General features: G+C 36.1%; 1 protein-coding gene across 1 annotated transcript in view; it reads right to left on the reverse strand.

Moving 5' to 3' along the window:
• CDH8 (cadherin 8) overlaps window positions 1-20,678 on the reverse strand; it is a 359,125-nt gene that overhangs the window by 62,076 nt on the left and 276,371 nt on the right. Inside the window, exon 9 of the mRNA XM_055306104.1 lies at window positions 6,918-7,039. Within this exon, the coding sequence (XP_055162079.1) occupies window positions 6,918-7,039 (122 nt within the window). The remainder of the gene's footprint in view (window positions 1-6,917; window positions 7,040-20,678) is intronic.

The following is a 20,678-nucleotide window of genomic DNA, read 5'->3' on the forward strand; positions in this document are numbered from 1 at the left end:
AAAACTCCATCTGAAACCTAAAGGCCTGGAGGATGTCCTGCTTGTGTGGAGGCATCGTGTCTGCCTAGCTTGGTGGTTACTGCATAGCTTGCATGTGCATCTTTGACCTTCCAAGAGTCCGTCAGCTCCTTTGGTACCACTTCTTAACCAATATCTCTCACTAGCACAAAGCCTAGACCTAAAGTCATGTACTATCAAGTGTCGATTTTACTTTCTTCAAAAACACGATCAACATGGCTTCTAAGAACAAATGGAAAGGAGCATACCCAAGCGCCCACCTTGCTTCATCCCAAATTCTCGTTCAGTAACTTATAGGTTGAAAATAGTACAAAGAAAATATATTTATATGAAATAGACCAAGATTTTTAAACAAGCCCTGATACCATTGTCTCTTTGGATCATTGATCTCATTTAGGTTAGGGGCCAGAAAAAAACACATGGAATTCGGAATCCCAGAAGAGGTTCAGCCGGTATGTACGTCAGCTGCAAACATGACTTCACAAAGAGATTCAGACTGTATGTGTTCCTGTAAGTTGACTCGAACATATTTGAAAAAAAAATGTTAACTCACAAATTCATATGGGGAGGAATAAAGTACAAAGCTTCCCTTCAATCAATAAATAAAATACTAGGAAATTATCAGAGGAAGAGTTATCCCAATATAAGGAACTAGATTGTCTTGTTATATTGACCCATTGAGGGACTATTTATAATGTTCTCCTCCAAATCAAACTCATGTAAATATAACAAGAGCAAAATAACAAAACAATGCTAATGAACTATATTTTGCTTTTTAGATTATGAGATTTGCTAAAATATATGCTAATAATAAGTATAATAATACAATTACTTATTAAGTACTTGATATTGCACTAGATATTTCTAAAATACGAGAATTTAATAGATGTTAAGGCTAAAGGTCACAAAATTAGTAAATGGCAACGCTGTGACTCACAGTTTGTTCTAGTTTCAAATCCTTCCACTGTGTTTTTTACTTATGTTTTTTTTTCCCTTCTGTCAAAGGTGAGCTCTAAAAGTCATACTTCTGTTAATGACTATCTTGAATATGTTTTGTTACGTATAATTTTTCCCAAAAAGCATTTTATGCATTCTACTAATTTACCATCTCCTTTCTCCATCCCCCAAAAATGAAAATAGTATTTTATGCATTTTGTTGAGGCCATCAATTTCATCTGTTTTAAAATCAATCCTGTCTCCCTCTTGTGTATGCAGATAGCTCCTGAAAGATGCCTGCTGGCAGGGAAGTTAAAATTAAATCTCCTAAATTTATTGTTTCATGAGTATTATAAAATGCCATATTTTAGATTCACTGTTTCACATTTATCAGAAAAAGACCAACAGAAATTTTAAAAATAAAGTAGCGAACTCATTCATTGCTCGTGTTTATCAACGGATAATTATTTTTACTTTTCTCCCTAAGCTTTATCTATTTTCACTGGAGATTTTGTGGAATGCTTGTGGATAAAGTGTGTTTATTGGTCACAGGAGCTGGGTTTTTTCCTCTTTGAGGAAAATTTGCTCACTCTTAATCAGAATCTTATTTCTAAGAAGTGTGCCACACAGGCAATGGGATCTCGAAGTCCGCTTCCTTGGGAAGCACCGAGAGATCCTAGAAAGTGCAAGGACTTGGGAAACCTATCGGTGCAACTTTTAATGGCCTTGGGGAACCCCTCACCCTTTCTCAGCCTCAGCACCCTTATCTGTAAAATGTGGTTGCCACACACCCCCGCGAAGCTATGATGTGACTGCATGTTGGACACCTGCCCATATTATGTCATTCACGTAAGCGCACAGCTTTCACAATTCCTAGTCTCCATCCCCCCTGCTACCACCTTAGATCAGGCTACTGCCATCTTTTGCAATTACAGCCTTCTCAATGTTTTCCTGCTTAATTGCCTGTGTGTACCTTTTATTCAAAATGAGATTCTCTTTGTACAAACCCAGTCTTGCTTATTGCACTCCTATGATTATACTTAGCACAGAGGTCTTCAATTCTTAAAAAAAGAAAGCAAAAGCAAACAAACAAAAAAACCCACCAAAGTCTTTCTCCCTTTGGGGTCTTTGTACAAGCTTATCCTGCTAGCTAGAAGGCTCTTGCTTCCAGGTCTTAAATACCTAACCCTTTCCTATTTTTTTTTTTTTCAGTTTCAGCTTAAATGATACCCATCTAAAAAGTAACTTTCTCTGACAACACTATATAAAGCAGATCTCTGTTTTTCTTTGTTTCCCTCTGTCTAGTTGTGCTAATGTTTCATTCAATCTAGTTTTCAAAAGTGAAATTATATTACAGATTCATTCTACTTTTTTTTTTTTTAATAAGCCCTTTTCCTCCTTAAGTTCCATTAGGGGAGAACATTTTTGCCCTTTTTACATTGTTTCCTCAGGTCATATTACAATACTTAGCATCTTGTAGATGCACAAGAAATACTGTTCAACAAGTAAATAAATAAATGATTTTTCATTTGAAGAGGTTGGTTTGTGCACTATGTGTCTGTGAGTAAAACAAGGGTTTCCATGGTAATATCTGAGAAACTAGTTATTGAAATATTTGCCACTGCTGAATCAAATGAATTAGAACTGTGATTCTAAAATTTTGTGAATATTCATTACATGTCAAGCATTGGCTAGATACATATCTAGAAACATAATATGTTATTTTCTTCCTTTTTTTTTTGTTGGACCTATGGTATTCCTAGGATAAGCAAGCATCATGTTGTCAGAGACAAAAGAGATTGATTAAAAGAGGTAAACTAGAGCCGTTTTTTAAAACCCAGATGTCATTAACTTGATGCCAAACAGCACACCTCAACTTCTTTAGAGAGTGATAAAGCTTCAATTATTTGCCACTGGGTTTATTTATAGTAAAAGGGGAGGCTCCTTCCTGAAGGAAAAAAAAAAAAAAAGAGCTGAAGCAGTCTGTCATCAAACTAGTTCCCGAACAATAAAATATTATCTGTGACTAAATAAGAGACCTTGACTCATACCTGGAGATACATTCTCGGTGTAGTCCTTGCATCAAGCAACCGTCTGGAGCAAATTGTCCTAATTACGTATGTGTGGTAAGCAAGGGGTTAGCATCTGAAACAAAATCCTAGAAAGACTCTACTAAGGGGACAGGTTATGGAGGACCCTCCGGCCAATACTGGTCGCTAAAGTTCTCTGTTTTTCTTGCATGTTTGGTTCTGAGTGAGCTCCTGTCAAGCTCACGGAAGGAAGATACTGGTCTCTCCACAGCTGTTACCTGTTCCTCCACCCGTCCAGCCAGATTACCATTCTCTTCAGAGAGAACCCGGTTTATCCCCAGCTGACTCCTTTTCAGCTCTTGATAGATGTTTCCTGTCTCTGGTGGGACGGGTCCTATATTAAGAGGTCCTTTCAGAAAGAGAGCTCCATTTCCCTTCAGCTCTTCAGCCTCCTTTCTGCCCGGAGGATTTGAGGCATGTTCATGCAATTCTATCATTTCTAATTTTATTACGTGTTTGCCAGAGAGAAAACTCTAGAAGGGAAAAAGACTGTTGTTTAGTTGTTTAGGGTGTTGTTTGCCACTAAATCCCCAGTACCTCACCAAGTCCTGGTACATAGCTTGTGTCTAATAAAAATGTACTGACTGACCCAAGCCTGCCATCCTATTAGACATATAAACTGTAGTTACATATTTTGCTTTCTAATTTTGAAATTTTTAATCCATAACATCATTTCTGTCTTGGCCAGTAGGGAGGAGTCAGTGGAAAGAATCTTTTTTTAATTTTTTCTGTTAAACTGAGGATCAAGTGGTCAGTCGATGATCAGATCATCCCATGATTGAGTTGGAGACTAAAGGTATCTTAAGACTTTGAGTTGAGATAAATTACCTATAACTACTGAGGAAAAATTTTATTTCAATAGAAATAACTAGCAACAGAAAATGCCATATTAATGTTGACTTATGTAATGGAGAGGTTATTTGAAATGATTCTAGTGAAAAGCGATTCACACAGATTTCTGTATAATATGGACTGTGAACTATTTCTGTCATGGGTGGTTGTTACTTAAGAAAAGAAACTCAAGAAAATGTCATCTTTCCCTTCACAATAATGAAAAGGTGGGAAAAGCAGCCAGGAATCCCAATTCTACTTTCAAAGTGAACCTATGACAATTCTAGCACAGATGCATCACGTACTGGAGGTCTATGAATGGAGAAGAGGAAAGTGGAGTGCTTCCTTCCGTGTTAAAATTATTATTTATTACTTGATTCTTTAAATGAGTCCAGTTCAGTGGAAAAGGCTAATCAAGCATAGTAGGATTCTCTGTGTTCACGTTGATGGTGGTTTTCATCTCGTGAGAGGTTTTAAAAAACCTCCTCCTAGAGGTGTTCTCAGTCCAGAAGGTTTTTACAGACTGAGTTTTTTTAGCGGCTTGCCCTTGATTATTACTAGCGATCTCCAGCTGCATCCTTTCTCAGGAAGCTGATCCTCGTTGAGTTCAGCCTTAAATCCGCACCTTCCAGGCAAACCAGACATTTTAGAGTCGCCTACATTCCCTTCCCTGAGGCTGTTTCAAAGCAGGCATTAATGGTTGAAAATGCGATAGAACTATGAATTTAGTGCTAATTCAGTTATTGACATTTGTTTTTGATGAGTGTGTGATCACCTCATAATGAATATTCTGATTTCAAAGTAAGTGTTTTTTGTGGTGTTATGAGAGATGATTGAAAGTGCATCTATGTTGAACTTTCATAAACACTATTTAGTGTCGATGACAAGTATGAATTTTGGAAAATGTTAAATATAAAAACGAGCTACTTGAGCCATTAAAAGTGACCTAGAAATGGTGTAATGAATCACACATGAGTTCTGACTAGCACAGAAGATGCAGGGATTGCAGGAGTTGTCGGAACAACTTTGTGTGTATCGACGAAGTTTGGACAGTCAGTCATATGTCCAAAGTTTATGTGAACAGTCAAAAATCTGTTCTTTTATGTAAATATGAACTCTGATAAACATAACTAAATAGATTCACTGGAGGATAAGGTAATGACATTGTACAGATACACAACAAACACTTCTTCACAGAATGAATCATTTTGATGTGCAAAAATCATAAAACAAAGAATCAACTGATTTTTTTTTATTTTGATCTTGCAGAGGAAAGATGATGAAACAATGCATTTTTTTTCTGAGGATAAGAACTGCTGAGGAATCATTAAAACCTTGGAAACAGTCAAAATCCACAGGGTAAACCTCCAGATTCCTGGAGGTCCAAAGGCACGCATATGTCAATATCACAAGTGAAGCCAATGTGGGAATTTTGAAATATCAATGCCATTGACTCTCTGAACTTGTGTGATGAGTTTTGCATGAAAATGGGGCTTTATTTAAATTCTAAAGCATTTGACAGATTCTGTGTGATCAAAAACGTCTGGCTTAGAAGTCTGTGGTTGGCTACATTACCCGGGGAACAATCTGGCCCACACAACCATACCCTTGAAACTAACCTGTGTAAATCGAACTCTCTTTGCCAACTCATCCGCCAACTTAGCCAGATGATAATTACTGCCAAACACACACACACACCCCCCACATACACATACACTCTCTACCCTCAAAAGATTACAAATGAAAATGTTCAAAAGATATGACAGACGGCAATTCCACATGATGAAATCGTCAACATTTAAGTCGATGTTAGAATATTTTTAAGAGTGTATCACTGCTAAACATGAATATTTTGATTATAACAACATTTCTGAGATCTAGGTATTTGAAATTAATCAGTTTTATTGCTAGAATCTCAGCTTTACTTGCTGTGTGTGCACGCACGTATTAGTGTCTTATTTTGGGAGATGAAAATGAGGCTAATCCTTCAGATCTAGGAGAGCAGTCTAAGGGAAACTGTCCACTGTTTCACAGGAGGGTAACACATTGATCTTTTGTAATAATTAAAGTATAGGGCTACAGTGCTACTCCTTTCTTTAGGTGAAAAAAAAAATCTGACTCTTGTCAGGTAAGCTATTTGGCAAATAGTAAGTTTAATTCCTAACACCCACATGAGGCCCAAGAATAGTTGGATTAACAACTCCAGTGTCATGCTGTCAGCTGCTGTTTATTTAAATTAAAATGTCACCATCCAGAAATAAATTAGGAAGTTGAAAAACGATAAATTTCTTAAACATACAGTACTTTGGCACCTTGTTAAAATAAATCTATTACATTTGTGTTTTTTAGAACTTTACATTGACTATTTCCATTTTGACATTCAGAGTAGAGCAGGTTTTGTTTCTCTTTTTGTTCTTCTCTCTTCCTCCCTCCTTTGTCCTTCCTTCCTGTCTATTTCTTTATTTTTTTTTGTCTGTCTTCCTTGTCCCTATCTATGCTAAATAAGAAGGTTAAAAAAAATCATCAATACACAATTTTCAGATGCTTTACTTGCACGTCTAAAACATGCTGTCCATCCTATGTTTATCTAAATCTACATTTTTACAGATTGCAAAAATCACTTTCTACCACTGGTCTTCCTAAGGGTTCCACTCTTAGGTGTTGTTCTTATGGTTGGTATGAAACCAATCTGCCCTCCCCGTGAGCTTTTCTCTTGTTTCCTGTCATGTGAAGGCAAAAATCTTACGCCCCACCCCCCCAGACCTCCCTGTTGTAGCCGTAGCCCGAGCTATTTTAAGATAGTTACTTGGCTGTAGGGTCATGGCACAGCAGGTGGTTCGACTTCAGGAGCCAATTTGGTCCTAAGTACGTAGAATTAACATCTCAGGAAGAAAAATGCTCCTTCTCTGTTCCCATTGGGATGTTTCCTGCCTGTGACTTTGTAGACCATAAATGATGAGATGCTCTCTATAATGCAGGTTAATCAAATATGAGACAGTTGTATACAAACATATTCAGCATTAACAACATGGAGATATTTACTTGGCCGGGTTTTCCATTTTCACATAAAAATGCCTCATATTCGGATGCGAATTCAGGGGCGTTGTCATTGACATCCAGCACTTTAATAGCAACAGGCACTCGTGATATCTGACTGTGGTTCCCTATGGGAAGGAAAAAATAACATCAGCATTGAGGGTACTTCATTTTTAACGTGCAACTCAACTTTCTTCTTGAAAGCATGTGTGTCTGTTTCAACTCCCCTTTAATTAGGGTGTTTTCAACATAGTGATGATGGAATCTGACCATTCAATAGGGAAAAACAGCATGAGCTTGACTGCTTGAGGTCTAAGTTAGGATTTCAAACCCCATTTGCTGGAGCTTAACTTGACAAAGACCATCTCTGAAAAATTTAGAGGTTTCCAAGATGAAGAGAGCTTTATTTTAATGCTAAAATCCATTATACAAAAAGAAAAAAAAAAAACGCCCTATGCAACAAAGATTTATCTCTTTGTTTATCTTGGGTAGAACTCAAGCCACTTTTGTGCTATTGCCATATTTGACCGGCCATATATTAAAGGTGAACATCAAAAACCCAGGAAAAGGCCAGAACCAAATCACCTGTTGAGCGTGTTTCCTTAATAATGATAAAGATAATATTAAAGATGGGGAATCATACCTTTTATGAATTTTATTTTTTTAATCAGAAATTGACCTTGGGATTTTTTTTGTATAAGATAAGCCTAAGTCATTTTAATATTGTCATTTTCATAAAGATTTTCATCAGTGTAAACAGATAATAATAATCTTCTCATCTTTCCAGGTCAATTCCAATAGCAAGAGAATTTAATATATAATCCTTAATCCTTAAGTCCTTAAATTTTAAAAGTTGCACACACGCACACACATGTCTGCACAGAAATCTGGTGCACTGATCCACTGCTGACTTTGGCCATGTGATGATTTTTCATTTGTAATATATGCAATACAGTTTGTACCATGTAATAATCTCTTGATCTCTTATGAATTACACAGAAGGCATTGGTGATGGCCAATTATTTATCTGTGTTTCTACGGCACTGAATATTTATATGTAAACCAAGAGGGGGGAAGTGTATAACTTTTGAATATGAAGAAACAGACTTGTATTTGATACATCAAAGTCATCTTTGTGGTAATTGATTAAATGCAGATCTCTAAAACCCTTCACTCATTTTTTTTTTGGTGTGTGTGTGATATAGGAAAATATTTCTAAATTACGCACTAAAATAATCTTAGCCATATTATACATTTATAGTTGGTTAAACCTACTGGCAATGCTCTAAGATTTGAATTTAGTTAACTAGCATGGCTACTCTCCAATATTCTAATTTGATTAACTATAGATGGATGAATATTATTCTGTGGAATTCCTACCACCTCAGTCATGGAACATAACCTCGCTTCCTGAAAATCAAGCCAATGGCCTTAAATGTCTCACCTGATAAACCCTTTCTCTTTTACTATCCTATCTCTAATAAATGAATTTATTCTTCATTTAGAGAGGAATCGTGGACCTCTCTAGTTTTGATGGAAAGGAAAGTTTTAAAAAAATTACTTGATCCTAAGTCAAGGAACTTACATTTTATGTTTATCCACTTGTATAAGATGGATAAATATGGTATAAGGTTTTTGAGATAAAGTACAGTTATATCCTTAAAGATTTATACCTCTTTTCTAGCCTGACCATTAGCTGAATAGCAGCTGCTAGAGCATAAAAGGGAATATACTGCTTGTCCTAAACAGCAATGTTTGGGGCTCCAGCTTTGCCTTCTACTCCCTACATGATCCTGAACAAGTTACTTAACTTCCTTTTATTCCAGAGAAAATGGAAACTGAAGAACTTTATTTCCAGAATCGTAAAACTTAAGAAAAAACATCAAGTGCTCAGACAGTATTAGGCACGTTGTCAAGGTGACTTCAGCCTTTACCCTTTGTGGTTGTCAACGTGATGAGCTCAAGCATACTGTTGAGTATATATACAATGGGATATTTACATAAGTATATCATTCAATCCTATGTAAATTATAGCTAGATCGAATAGAGCTACGAATCACACTCAATTCAACGTAGTTTTCATACTTCAGGTGGGAGACTGACATTCAAAGGAATGTACGTGTTTACCAATTATTTTTCAGTTAAAAATTCACCCCAAGATGCAGCTTTGGCCTCCCAAACATGAGACCTTTGCACAGTATAATACTGATGAAGTTCAAAACAAAGTACAGTTGTTAAAGAACTAATCACTGCCACTTCTTCGAGAATACATACAGTTTTCTTAAAAATACTTATGAATGGCCACTATTTGAAGTTTGGGTCTAAATATCAAATGCCAAAATGGTTATATCCTTAACATTCTCAGAACTGTACTAACAATCTGCAAGCCTCCCTGAAGAGACTGAACAATTTAAATGTCATTTTTTTTTAGCCCAAGTACTATACTAATTAACCCAAGCAGAGCCCCTTCAACTGGTGAATTTTATTTTGTAATTCTCTGTATCTCCGTTCTGTAAGTTGCTTATTTAGCCTTCATTTCTCTGTTCCACATCCTGGACCAACTCTCCATCATTTATATATAAATGATGACAGGAGCCTTCTGTTAGGTTGTCTTCCATCTCTCTACCCTTCAGTGAACAGATAGCCAATGATCAACACAGGCTTCATAAACTATATATACAGTATAGACAGTGAAAAATAAGTGCATAGTCTTTGGAAACTGTTAAGTACAAGGAAAAGCTGTCTTTAAACATGACTTTGCTCCTTGTAAAGTGAAAATGCCAACCTTGAGGAGTCAGATTCGCAGGCAATGGTCGATTGGGTCAAGTCTACCAACAAATAGCCTTTGTTTTCCCTCTACGCTGCACACACACCTGACAGGCAAACATGCATACACAGATTTCACTTTTCTCCCATTTTGTCAAGGGACGGTTAGAGTAAAGCCTGTGTTCTTTTCTCCTCTTTTCCTGGTCTCAGAGTTGCAAATAATTGCAATAGTCTCCTAGATGGCCAACAGTTGGTAAGACTCCAACATATACGATAAACGCTCTGTAAGGTGCTTATTGGGCTGACTCTCAACATTAAAGGTACCACACCTTTCCTCATGCGTAGTGTCAGAGATAAGGTGGTATTTAACTGTTCTGGGGCTCAGAGCCTTGGAATAACATCTTTCTGATTTTTTGGTTAGAAGTGACATGGGATGGGGATCTGTAAGTACTGTTAGAAGATCATGAATGACAGAATGTTGTGCCAGTTATGATACTTTAATAGGTCCTAGCACTTCCACAAGTAAATAACGTCTTGTAATCCAATGGACAATGGGCATTTTGGAAATTATTATGTATTCTTCTTTGCTTTGGCCTATGGAAAACTGAGAACTCAATGTGGAATCTACCACTCATAACTGTAAAGAATCTCATACTATGTACTTTGTGTATTATGTTTACCGAAATTCAGTGTATTTTTTACACTTGATAATTGCCCAAATGTACTAAATTAATTGCTTATACAGTGGACTTGGATATATTTTTAGGTGTTTCCTTTTAATTTAGTAGTTTATAGTATGCCTGACTAAAACATATAAAACCTAAACTGTACATCTTGGCACTGAAAAATGATATGCTGGTGGACTATGACAAGACAGGCTTTCTGTAGCCTTAGCAGCATGATTAAAACATACTGGTCAGTTAACCCGAACTAACAATGTAACATAATCCCTTCTCTTTATAACTGTTGAATTCCTTGTTAGCCTTTAAGACTGGGCCCAAATTACATCTCTTCTCCCAAAGCCTTTTTAACAAACAATTTAGGTTTTTAAGAAAAAAAATTGTTTTCTATATTTTGACTTGTGTCATGCCAGCATGAGGAACACCACCATCCCATTTCCCAGAAAAACAGGTTAAAAAAAATACAAGTATTTTAAATTGAAGTCTTTGGAAAAGGTCCTAAGGACATATAGCAAATAAAAACATTTATTCTAGAAAATCTGCAAAACGTTGGTAATATAGGTGGTATTTGAACCAATATTTGCTCATTCCCCCTACTCCTAGAGCTCAGGAAGATCAAAAATACCCTCTGGACTAAAATAATCATGAACACAGGGCTCCCTCTCCCCCAGGCTGCTAGTCAAGGGCTCTATACCCAGGAGGGGCAGGATGTTAGCATTTCTCATCCTGTTCAGATCCCTGTTGCAGAGACGGTTTTGGGCAACTGCAGGTGGGACTGGATTTCTTCTACCAAGTCCCTACTCATGGTTCTACAGTGGACAAGGATGGGATAATACTATCACAAACTAGTTCCTGTCCTAAGAAAACCCCCCCAAAAAAAACAAAAAAACAAAGCAAAACAAACAAACAAAAAAAAAAAAAACAAGGATACATGAAATTAATTTAATTGTACATGGCTCCTTGAATTCATTCTTCAGCATATTATAAGCTCAAGGAGGTTTAAAAAGCTCACAACTATTACTCAGCCATTAGAAATGACAAATACCCACCATTTGCTTCGACGTGGATGGAACTGGAGGGTATTATGCTGAGTGAAATAAGTCAATCGGAGAAAGACAAACATTATATGGTCTCATTCATTTTGGGGAATATAAATAATAGTGAAAGGGAAGAGAGGGGAAGGGAGAAGAAATGGGTAGGAAATATCAGAAAGGGAGACAGAACATGGAAAACTCCTAACTCTGGGAAACGAACTAGGGGTGGTGGGAGGGGAGGAGGGTGAAAGGTGGGGGTGAATGGGTGACAGGCACTGAGGGGGACACTTGACGGGATGAGCACTGGGTGTTATTCTGTATGTTGGCAAATTGAACACCAATAAAAAATAAATTTATTAATAATAAATAAATAAATAATAAAAAGCTCACAACTCCCTTGTGAGATTTTTGATAATACCCTTTTGTCATTCATTCACTTATTCTTTCATCATTCTTCAGTTAACCAGTAAATAATTTCATTTGTATTCCCAGTTACTAAGACAAAGCTATTAGTAAGGAATCCACAGTATTCTAGGAAATACAATCATTCTTATACCTTTTTCTATCTACAGAATACTTTACAAAGTTCTGCAGAACAACACAGGAGGCAAAGTCATTGTCCTGCAGTCACAGGAAAGATTTAAAGGAAGAAATGGCCTTTGAATTAACTTTAAATAATGAATAGAAGTACCCTAGGTAAAGGAAGGTGGAAAGATCTTTCAGATAGAGTTAGCCACATCTGAAAAGGCCCAGAAGCTCAGAGGCGATGCCATCACCAATAAATCAGTAGCCCCAATAGTGAGAGCGTCCAGAGAAGGAGTTGGTAGTGATGCCAGGACACAGAGTTGAGGCCAACTCAGGAAGAGTCTTCTGTTCTATGCTAATGAGTATAGGCTATATCATGTGATCTTGGTCAAGCCATAGAAATATTCTTGGTGAGATTTACAATTTTAAAATATTAGCTTAAAGAAGACAGGTAAGAAAAGATGCTTGGTTTTATTTTGTTTCCCTAAGTATGTATCGGAAATGTACTGATTATTTCTTGAACCTGTTAAAACTGGGAGAAAAACAATAAAATAATCCAGAAAACTAGTCCCTCATGTCCCCCAAATACCCCCCAAACATGTTAACATCATCTACATTAGATGAACACGCACGATTGAAATTACTGCGAGTGTCATATTTAAGTGCTGAAGATTCACTTTTATCTAAAGTAATGAAATGATGGCAGTTCAAATTTTAAAGATATTATAGAGCAATAAAATTAATTAGATAAGCTTCTGAGGAAATTATTCATGTCCTTTGTGACTGGCCCCAAAATGTTTGCCTTTCATCTGATACACAAACATTAAATATAAAGATATTATAATTAGAAACTTGATTAGCATTCATTAAAGATTAATTTTCTAAACACAAGAGATGCGACAAAGTGGTCTGGAAGGAGAAACCCGTTTCAATTGGCCACGAAGTCAGACCGTTTTCACATACGATGGGAGGAAAAAAATGAAATGGCACCTAGTGTAAACAACTCCTTGACTTCTACCATTTGAATCGTAGTGACTTCCTGTCACCTCTGTGTCACAGAGCCTCATGAATTGCCCATTAATTTTGCCCTTTTATAATCAAAGGTAATGGCATACTGCCAAGTCTAAGTTACTTGGGAATTTGCTTCTAACTAGTTTCCATGAGCTGTTTTTGCAGGCATCGATTGAAATAAACAGCCTCTCCTTTTCAGACTGTAAGAGAGAAAAAAAAATGATTTGACAAATTTAGATATACTGGTGGGGCTCAATAAATAATTCTAGAGCCTTCTGCAAGGAGAAGGGTGGAAGCCATGAGCAGTAAATTATAGTCAACAGGGGAATGCAAAATAAGAGAATTTATAATTGAATAGGGATGAGAGGAACAGTGGAGGTTTATAAAATAGGAAGATGTGAACTGAATATGTGATAGAAAAAGACAGCAAGTTTGGAAACTTAAAACTGTTGAGAATGTGAAAGTCCTGGAAAATAATTTCAGCAGCAGATGTCAGCTCCTTAGTGACTAGAGATAAAACTTTTTGAGATCTACTATGCCCACCAATGACATGATAATTTCTAAATGGTTAAACCAGATGGTTTACCAGTCTACAGATTATTAAACAGGAACAACGTAGAATGTAAATAACCAGGGATGTAAAAAAATGTAAATTTTGTAATGTAAATGTAAAATGTAATTTTGTGAATTTTGTAATGTAAATGTAAAATGTAAAATGTAAAAAAATGTAAAAAAAAGCAGGGTAGAGATGCTCCTGAGGACGTTTGGTGTTTCTCTTGACAACGTATGTTCATGTGTTACCCTTTCACTGTCATGGCAGCAGTACTGATGTTCAGGCTTTTGATCCCCTCCAATGCATACCAAGACATTTCTGCCTTCCAAAATGCACCCAGGGAGCAGCTGACCACCAGGATTTTCATGATTTTCTGTTGTAGTATTATGAGAATTTCAGCAAGCCAGACTATAAAGAGGAGGCATTCTATTTTACTTCTTAAAACTTGTCCTATTTACAGAGAGTACTTCAGAATTAAATTAGAACTTGAGTCAGATGGGGGCTTTAGTATCAAATAAATAAAGCTCCTAAGTCCTACTTTTCTATTACCTAAATAGTCGTGCTCTCGAGAAAGGGAGAGAAATGCTGTCTTTCCCCGAGAAACTCGTGGACTTAGACATATTTCAAAATGGTTTAGGCTCCAAGGGGAAAATGGCTCCTATGGGTGGCTCTGGTTCAAGTCTTCACTGGCCCCTGTCTGGGTTTCCAAGCAGACTGCCGGAGAGCATGCTACGTGGCTACACCACTTTCAAATGCCCTCCAAATGGGGAGGTAATGCGTAGCTCTCCTTTCGTACATTCATCTTACGTGAACCTGGAAATTGGAGAGTCTTGCATACCCACGTGGCAAGTCCTCCACTCCACCATTTTCCTCTTCTCCACAGTAACCCTCATCCTTTTCCTCAGATCAAGAGGTGAGGTCCTTAAAACTAAGTAATTTATGGTTGTACACTTTTGATGCCATGGGAAAAAATCTTCAAGCCACTGAGGTGTGAACTAACTATTTGAACCTCTTGCATCCTATATTTTTATTAAACATAAAATCTGAACAGTCACATTGTAAATAGACAGCATCTATGATGGTTTATAATGAAAAATCAATACTAATGAGAACAGAGTTAGATTTTCCATTTTTCTATTAATATATGTTATAAAATATTGCGTAGTTTTAATTCTGGAGGCTTTACAAATTTGGTTTCCCTGTCTATATACTTGTTGCCGCAGGTATGTGTGTGTGCATGTGTGGTTTTTAGTGTGTTTTGTTTGAGGTGTGCTGCTCCATTCTACTGTATTGTTTTTGCCCAATTTTTGACTCGGATAGTGCCTTTTTTTTTTCAAGATTTTGAGAGTGAGTGTGAGAGAGAGCATGAGCAGGGGGAAGGGGTAGGAGGAGAGGGTGAAGCAGACTCCCCTCGCGTGCACACGAGACATGTGCACACATCCACACCCAAAATGGTGCCCAAGGTGTAGATGGAGTCAAAGCCTCACCTCAGAAGTGGTGTGTGTGTCCGTGAGCGCACAGACCCCAGGGGAAGAAAGTTGCTTCACGCCGGCCCGAGACACTGGGCACACACACCCACCCTCACGGCTGTCGACCTGACCTCCCCGCGTGGCAATCCTGGTACCTTGTTTCTTCAATTTTATTTAACATCTCTGGAAGACAGCAGGTGCCGTACTTTTTTTTTTTTTTAGATATTTATTTTTTTGAGAGGATGCACAAATGCACAAGCAGGGGGAGAGGCAGAAGGAGAAGCAGACTCTCCCCTGAGCAGGGAGCCTGATAAGGGACTTGATCCCAGGAACCTGAGATCATGACCTGAGCCGAAGGAAGACGCTTAACCAACTGAGCCACCCAGGCGCCCCTCAAATATTGACTCTCTCTTGTGCAGTCCTAAATAAGTTTCTAGCTTTGCTACATATTTCCTCTTTCTCCCAACTGTAACAGATGAGGGAATAAAATTGGGTTGAGTTTATAACTCCCATGTCCTCTTTGATAATCTAAGTAAGTCCTCTTTGCAAAAATCTCTCATTCTACTCTGCCAACAAAATTGCATTATGCCTTTATTACCGAATCCTCAGTGGTTTTTCTTTTCCCTCTAATTATTTCAAATAGGATTGATTCAAGATTATTGGAACTGAATATCTTGAAGTTACTTTGACAATGCAATTCAGCTTAAACCCCTTATATATTCAAATCTTAATTAGGGAGACTCCTACTCTTGGAGGGATTAATGTAAAGATGTTCCCAATATTCAGTTTAAGTGTTCCTTCAGTATCAGCTTATAGTAACAGCTGTGCGCCAAAACGTGTACGTGCATGCACACAAGAACAGATACACTTTATTAAAAAAGGAAATTAATACCGTGAACTGCCCAGCATTTGTTGCATGATCTGCTATGTACGACCCCTTTGGGTTTTGTTGGGTTACTGTGAAGATACTTTCTCTCAAATGTAAATATGATCTCAGAGTTAGGTATGGACTGAAATCAACTGATGTAAGTTAAATCATAGCATGTGGTATAGAAGTGGCCATTCTTGAACATCCAGTGAGTCTAAAAAAACGGATATGTTATATGGATTCCAGTCATCTTGTCCATATTTATTCAAAGCTAGGAAGTGGAAAAGCTGAAATGTGAATCCACAGCAGTGTGGCCAACAAATAAGGAAACAAACAGAAACAAAACTAATTACTAAAATACGCTACATAGAAAACAGTATCTTAAAATGGAACATTTTCAATCTAAATCTCTTCCCAAAAAATACAAGACCATAATAAATCAACAAACAATATTTTAAAAGGTTTGATTTTTCCATTAACATGCAATTTTCTATTAGTGAATGTATATATAGATATAGTCGCCATATTAAAAACATAATCCCGGGATGACTCCCTTAAATTTTTTGTGTGGGGTCAACTTTTGTACTTGAAGACAGTTATGCAAACAAAGTGTATAAAGCTCAAGGTTTTATCACCATAGAATCTTATAAAACAAACAAACCCATGGAACTATCATCCAGATATATCCACTTAGCATCACTAGCTCCTCAAAAGCGTCTCCTGTATCCCATGCCAGTTGTCAAGACTTAGGGTAACATCTTCAGTAACTTAATACTACATTAATTTGCCTTCTTCAGGATATTTTAAAAATTGAATTAATAGATTGTACACTGGCTTCTTTAGCTCGATGATTCCCATGGTTGTATGTAATCAGAGCTAATTTTTCCCATTGTTTGGAAAATAATTTCATGATATAAATATACTACAATTTATTTGTTTACTATCTTATTGGTGGACATTTGGGTACTTGAGTTTCAGGCCTGTTTGAAAAGTACAACTCTAAATATTCCGTGTATATCTTTTGGTGCATAGATAAATGAATCGAGCTACATTGCATATTTAGGAATAGAGCGAAAGATTATAGGATATGCATTGCTTCAACTTTAGTGTGTGTGCCCAAATATTTTTCTAATGAGGATGTGCACTTTATACTCTGACCAGCAATGTGTAAAAGCTCAGGCTGCTGTAAGTCTTCACCAACACCTGGTAAAGTTAGTTATTTGTGATTTTTTAATTTTAGTCATCGTAGTGATGTGCAACTGTATTTCACTTAGGTCTTAATTCACAGTATCTTGATGGTTTGATGCTAAGAAACTTTATTGGTAATAAGTCTACTTGGATATTCTCTTTTGTGCAGTCCGTGTTCAGATTCTTGCCATTTTGTAATGCGGTTGGTTTATGTTTATGTGTCAAGCACATTGTACGTTATGAATAGGAGTCCTGTGCTAGATGTACTATCACTGTCCCTTCCCCCACTGTGTGGCTTAATTTTCTCCACTTTAGTAGACACAAATTATTGAATTTCTCTCACTGTCTTGTGGCTTTCTGTTTAGAGGTCTCACACATCATTCTTTAGGTTCTATTACTATTTAATAGAAGTCCTTTTACTATTATAAGCAGTACTGTTATTTCCTCTATTACTATAAAATGAAATATGATTACTTTATAACTAATAATCATGTAAACTTATAATAGTTTCACTGTAGATTTTTTTTTTTCATTTTTAAGCATTCAACTCAATCATGTGGTCTATGAAGAGTGACAACTTTATTTCTTCCTTTCCAGTATTTTCACTGTAATTCCTTACTTTTATCTTACTGTACTGGCTAAAACCTACAGCATAATTAAATAAAGTAGCAATAGTAGACAACCTTGTGTCATTTCCAATTTCAGGGAGAAAGCTTTCACTCTTTTATACCATGACGTCTCATATTTGCAATTTTTTTTTGGAAGTTACCCTTGATCAGATTAAATTCCTTGATATTTCTAGGGTCCAAAGAGCTTTTTTTCATGAACAAGAAAATCATATGTGTACTTTTCTGCATTTATTGAGATCGATGCTAGGAATTTATGGTTTTCCTCTCAATATTTTAATTTACATTAATAGATTTTTTCAAATGTTATAACCTGTTCTTGTAATACCTGGTTGTAGTATTATATTTTTGTATTACTGGTATTGGTTTGCCAATACGTTACATAGGATTTTGTTTGAGAAGCAAATTGTTAAGTCTCCTTTCTTGTAATATGCTCATCAGGTTTTAGCATTAAGATTAGCCTGGCTTCATGATGTAAGGTAGAAAATGCTCCCTCTTTCCTTCTTTCTGATAAAGTGTGTGTCTGGTTCATTTGAGCATGATGATGTTTTGTTAAAAGTTCGGAATTATGGATTCATTTTATTCAGTAGAGAAAATGATAAACCTCTTTACACTTTATTAATAATGCCAGTTTGCAAAGACTATATTTTTACCTTATTAGCCTATTTCTTATGTAGATTAAGCCTTATGGGCATAAATAAGTTGATAACATCCAATTATTAGTATTTTAACATCTATAGACTCTGTAGTAACCTCTCCTTCTCAATTTCTGATGTTGGTAATTTGTACCTTTTCCATTTTTCCTTTCAAGATTAGGTCAACTTTATTCATCTTTACAAATAAATAGCTTTTGATTTTGTTGAATTTCACTACTGTATCTATTTTAAGTTTTATTCTATTCTATATTTATTTATAAAGATTTGAGAGATTGTGTGTGTGTGTGTGCATGTGTGTATGTGTGTGTGTGTGTGGTGGGGGACAGAGGGAGAGGGAAAGAGAGGCTCAAGCAGCTTTTGTGCTGAGCATGAGCTTGATGTGCAACTAGAATTCAAGACTCTGAGATCACAACCTGAGTGGAAGCCAAGACTCAGACACTTAACAGACTGTGCCACCCAGGCATCCCCTATACTATATTTATTTTCACATTTCTACTAGTTTTTAGACTGATACTTTAAGCCCCTTGGAATCCCCTTTTACATAACTGATTTTTAGTATTTATTTTTTTCCAGTATAGACATTTTAGGCTTATTTTCCTCTAAGCACTCTGTTAGCTATCTCACACACTATGACAAACTATGTCATGATTTTGTTATCTTTCATTTTTAAATTGTGCTAATTTTCACTGTGATTTTATTATGTTTCCATGAATTAATTAGAAGTGTGTGGCTTAATTTGCAATACTTGGGGATACCTCTGGTTTAGTGTGTGCGTATGTGTGTGTGTGGGGGGGTGTTGTTTGTTTTCCGATTGAATTCTATTGTGTTAGAAAAGCATTCTCTACATGTATTGAGACACGTTCTTGTCGATTTTTTTACTTCACAAACACATTAATTAAGAACGAATAAACTTAAGATTTTTATATATTCCTGCTGAATTTAATCATTGACAATTAAAATTTTTCTCTTTAGTTTTGGTAATATTTCTTTCTCCTTACTCCATAGCTGAACTATTTTGCTTTGGTTTTTTTTTTTTTTTCTTTTAACTTTCTTTTTTTTTATAAATTAATTTTTATTGGTGTTCAATTTACCAACATACAGAATAACACCCAGTGCTCATCCCGTCAAGTGTACCCTCAGTGCCCGTCACCCATTCACCCCCACCCCCCTCCACCACCCCTAGTTCATTTCCCAGAGTTAGAAGTCTTTATGTTCTGTCTCCCTTTCTGATATTTCTCACACATTTATTCTCCCTTCCCTTATATTCCCTTTCGCTATTATTCATATTCCCCAAATGAATGAGAACATGCTTTGGTTTTAATTGGCATGATGGAGCTTCTTTTAATCCTCGGATGCCTTTGGTGTCCTTGATTGATTTGATTTCACTCATAGGTGGAATTTAAGAAAGAAAACAGATGAACATATGAGAAGGGAAAAAATAGTGGGGTTGGGTAACAAACCATAAGAAACTCTTAAATATTGAGATGAAACTGAGGGTTTCTGGAGGGGAGGTGGGCTGGGGATGGCCCAAATGGGGTAATAGGTATTAATGAGGGTACTTACTATGATGAGCACTGCATATTATATTTAAGTGATGAATCACTGAATTCTGCTCCTGAAACCAATAATACACTATATACTAAATAACTAGAAAATTTTTTAAATGTAAAAAAAAAGGTTATCAGAATAGATAAATGTGATTTTAAAAAGTTGCTTTTTATTGTCTAAAAATTAAAGAATATTAACTGAAATATGTAGCTTACTGACATTTAGTGTGATTGGTTGTGTATCTGGGTTTTAATTTCTTATACTTCATCAGTTTTTTACTATTTTTCCTTTCTACATTTTTTAGATTGATAAGCCTTAATTTTCCCATTTCCCCATTAGCCAATTAGTTACATACACTTATATTATTATTTCAGTTGTAATTTTAAATACCATATTTATTTATTTATTTTCATATTTATTTTTTATATTAATATTAGTAAGTTAACATAGGTTTTTTTGTTTGTTTTATTTAGAATATAATGATTCCACAGTTCTATGTATTACTCAGTGCCCATCAAGATAAGTGTACTCTTAATCCCCTTCATCTATTTCATCCACCCCCTACCCCCAACTCGCCTCTGGTAACTAACTACCTCTTCTCCATGGTTAAGAATCTGGATTTTGGTTTGTCTCTCTCTTTTCCCCTTTGATTGTTTTGTTTAAATCTCACATATGAGTGAAATCATATGGCATTTGCCTTTCTCTGACTTATTTTGCTCAGCATTATACTCTCTAGATCCATCTATGTTATTACAACTGACAAGATTTCATTATTATATATATTATGTACAATATATATTAAATATAAATATAAAAATGAATTATATATAATATAAATGCATG

Source organism: Nyctereutes procyonoides, unplaced genomic scaffold (genome assembly GCF_905146905.1).
Source record: "Nyctereutes procyonoides isolate TBG_1078 unplaced genomic scaffold, NYPRO_anot_genome, whole genome shotgun sequence".
Classification (NCBI taxonomy): Eukaryota; Metazoa; Chordata; class Mammalia; order Carnivora; family Canidae; genus Nyctereutes; species Nyctereutes procyonoides.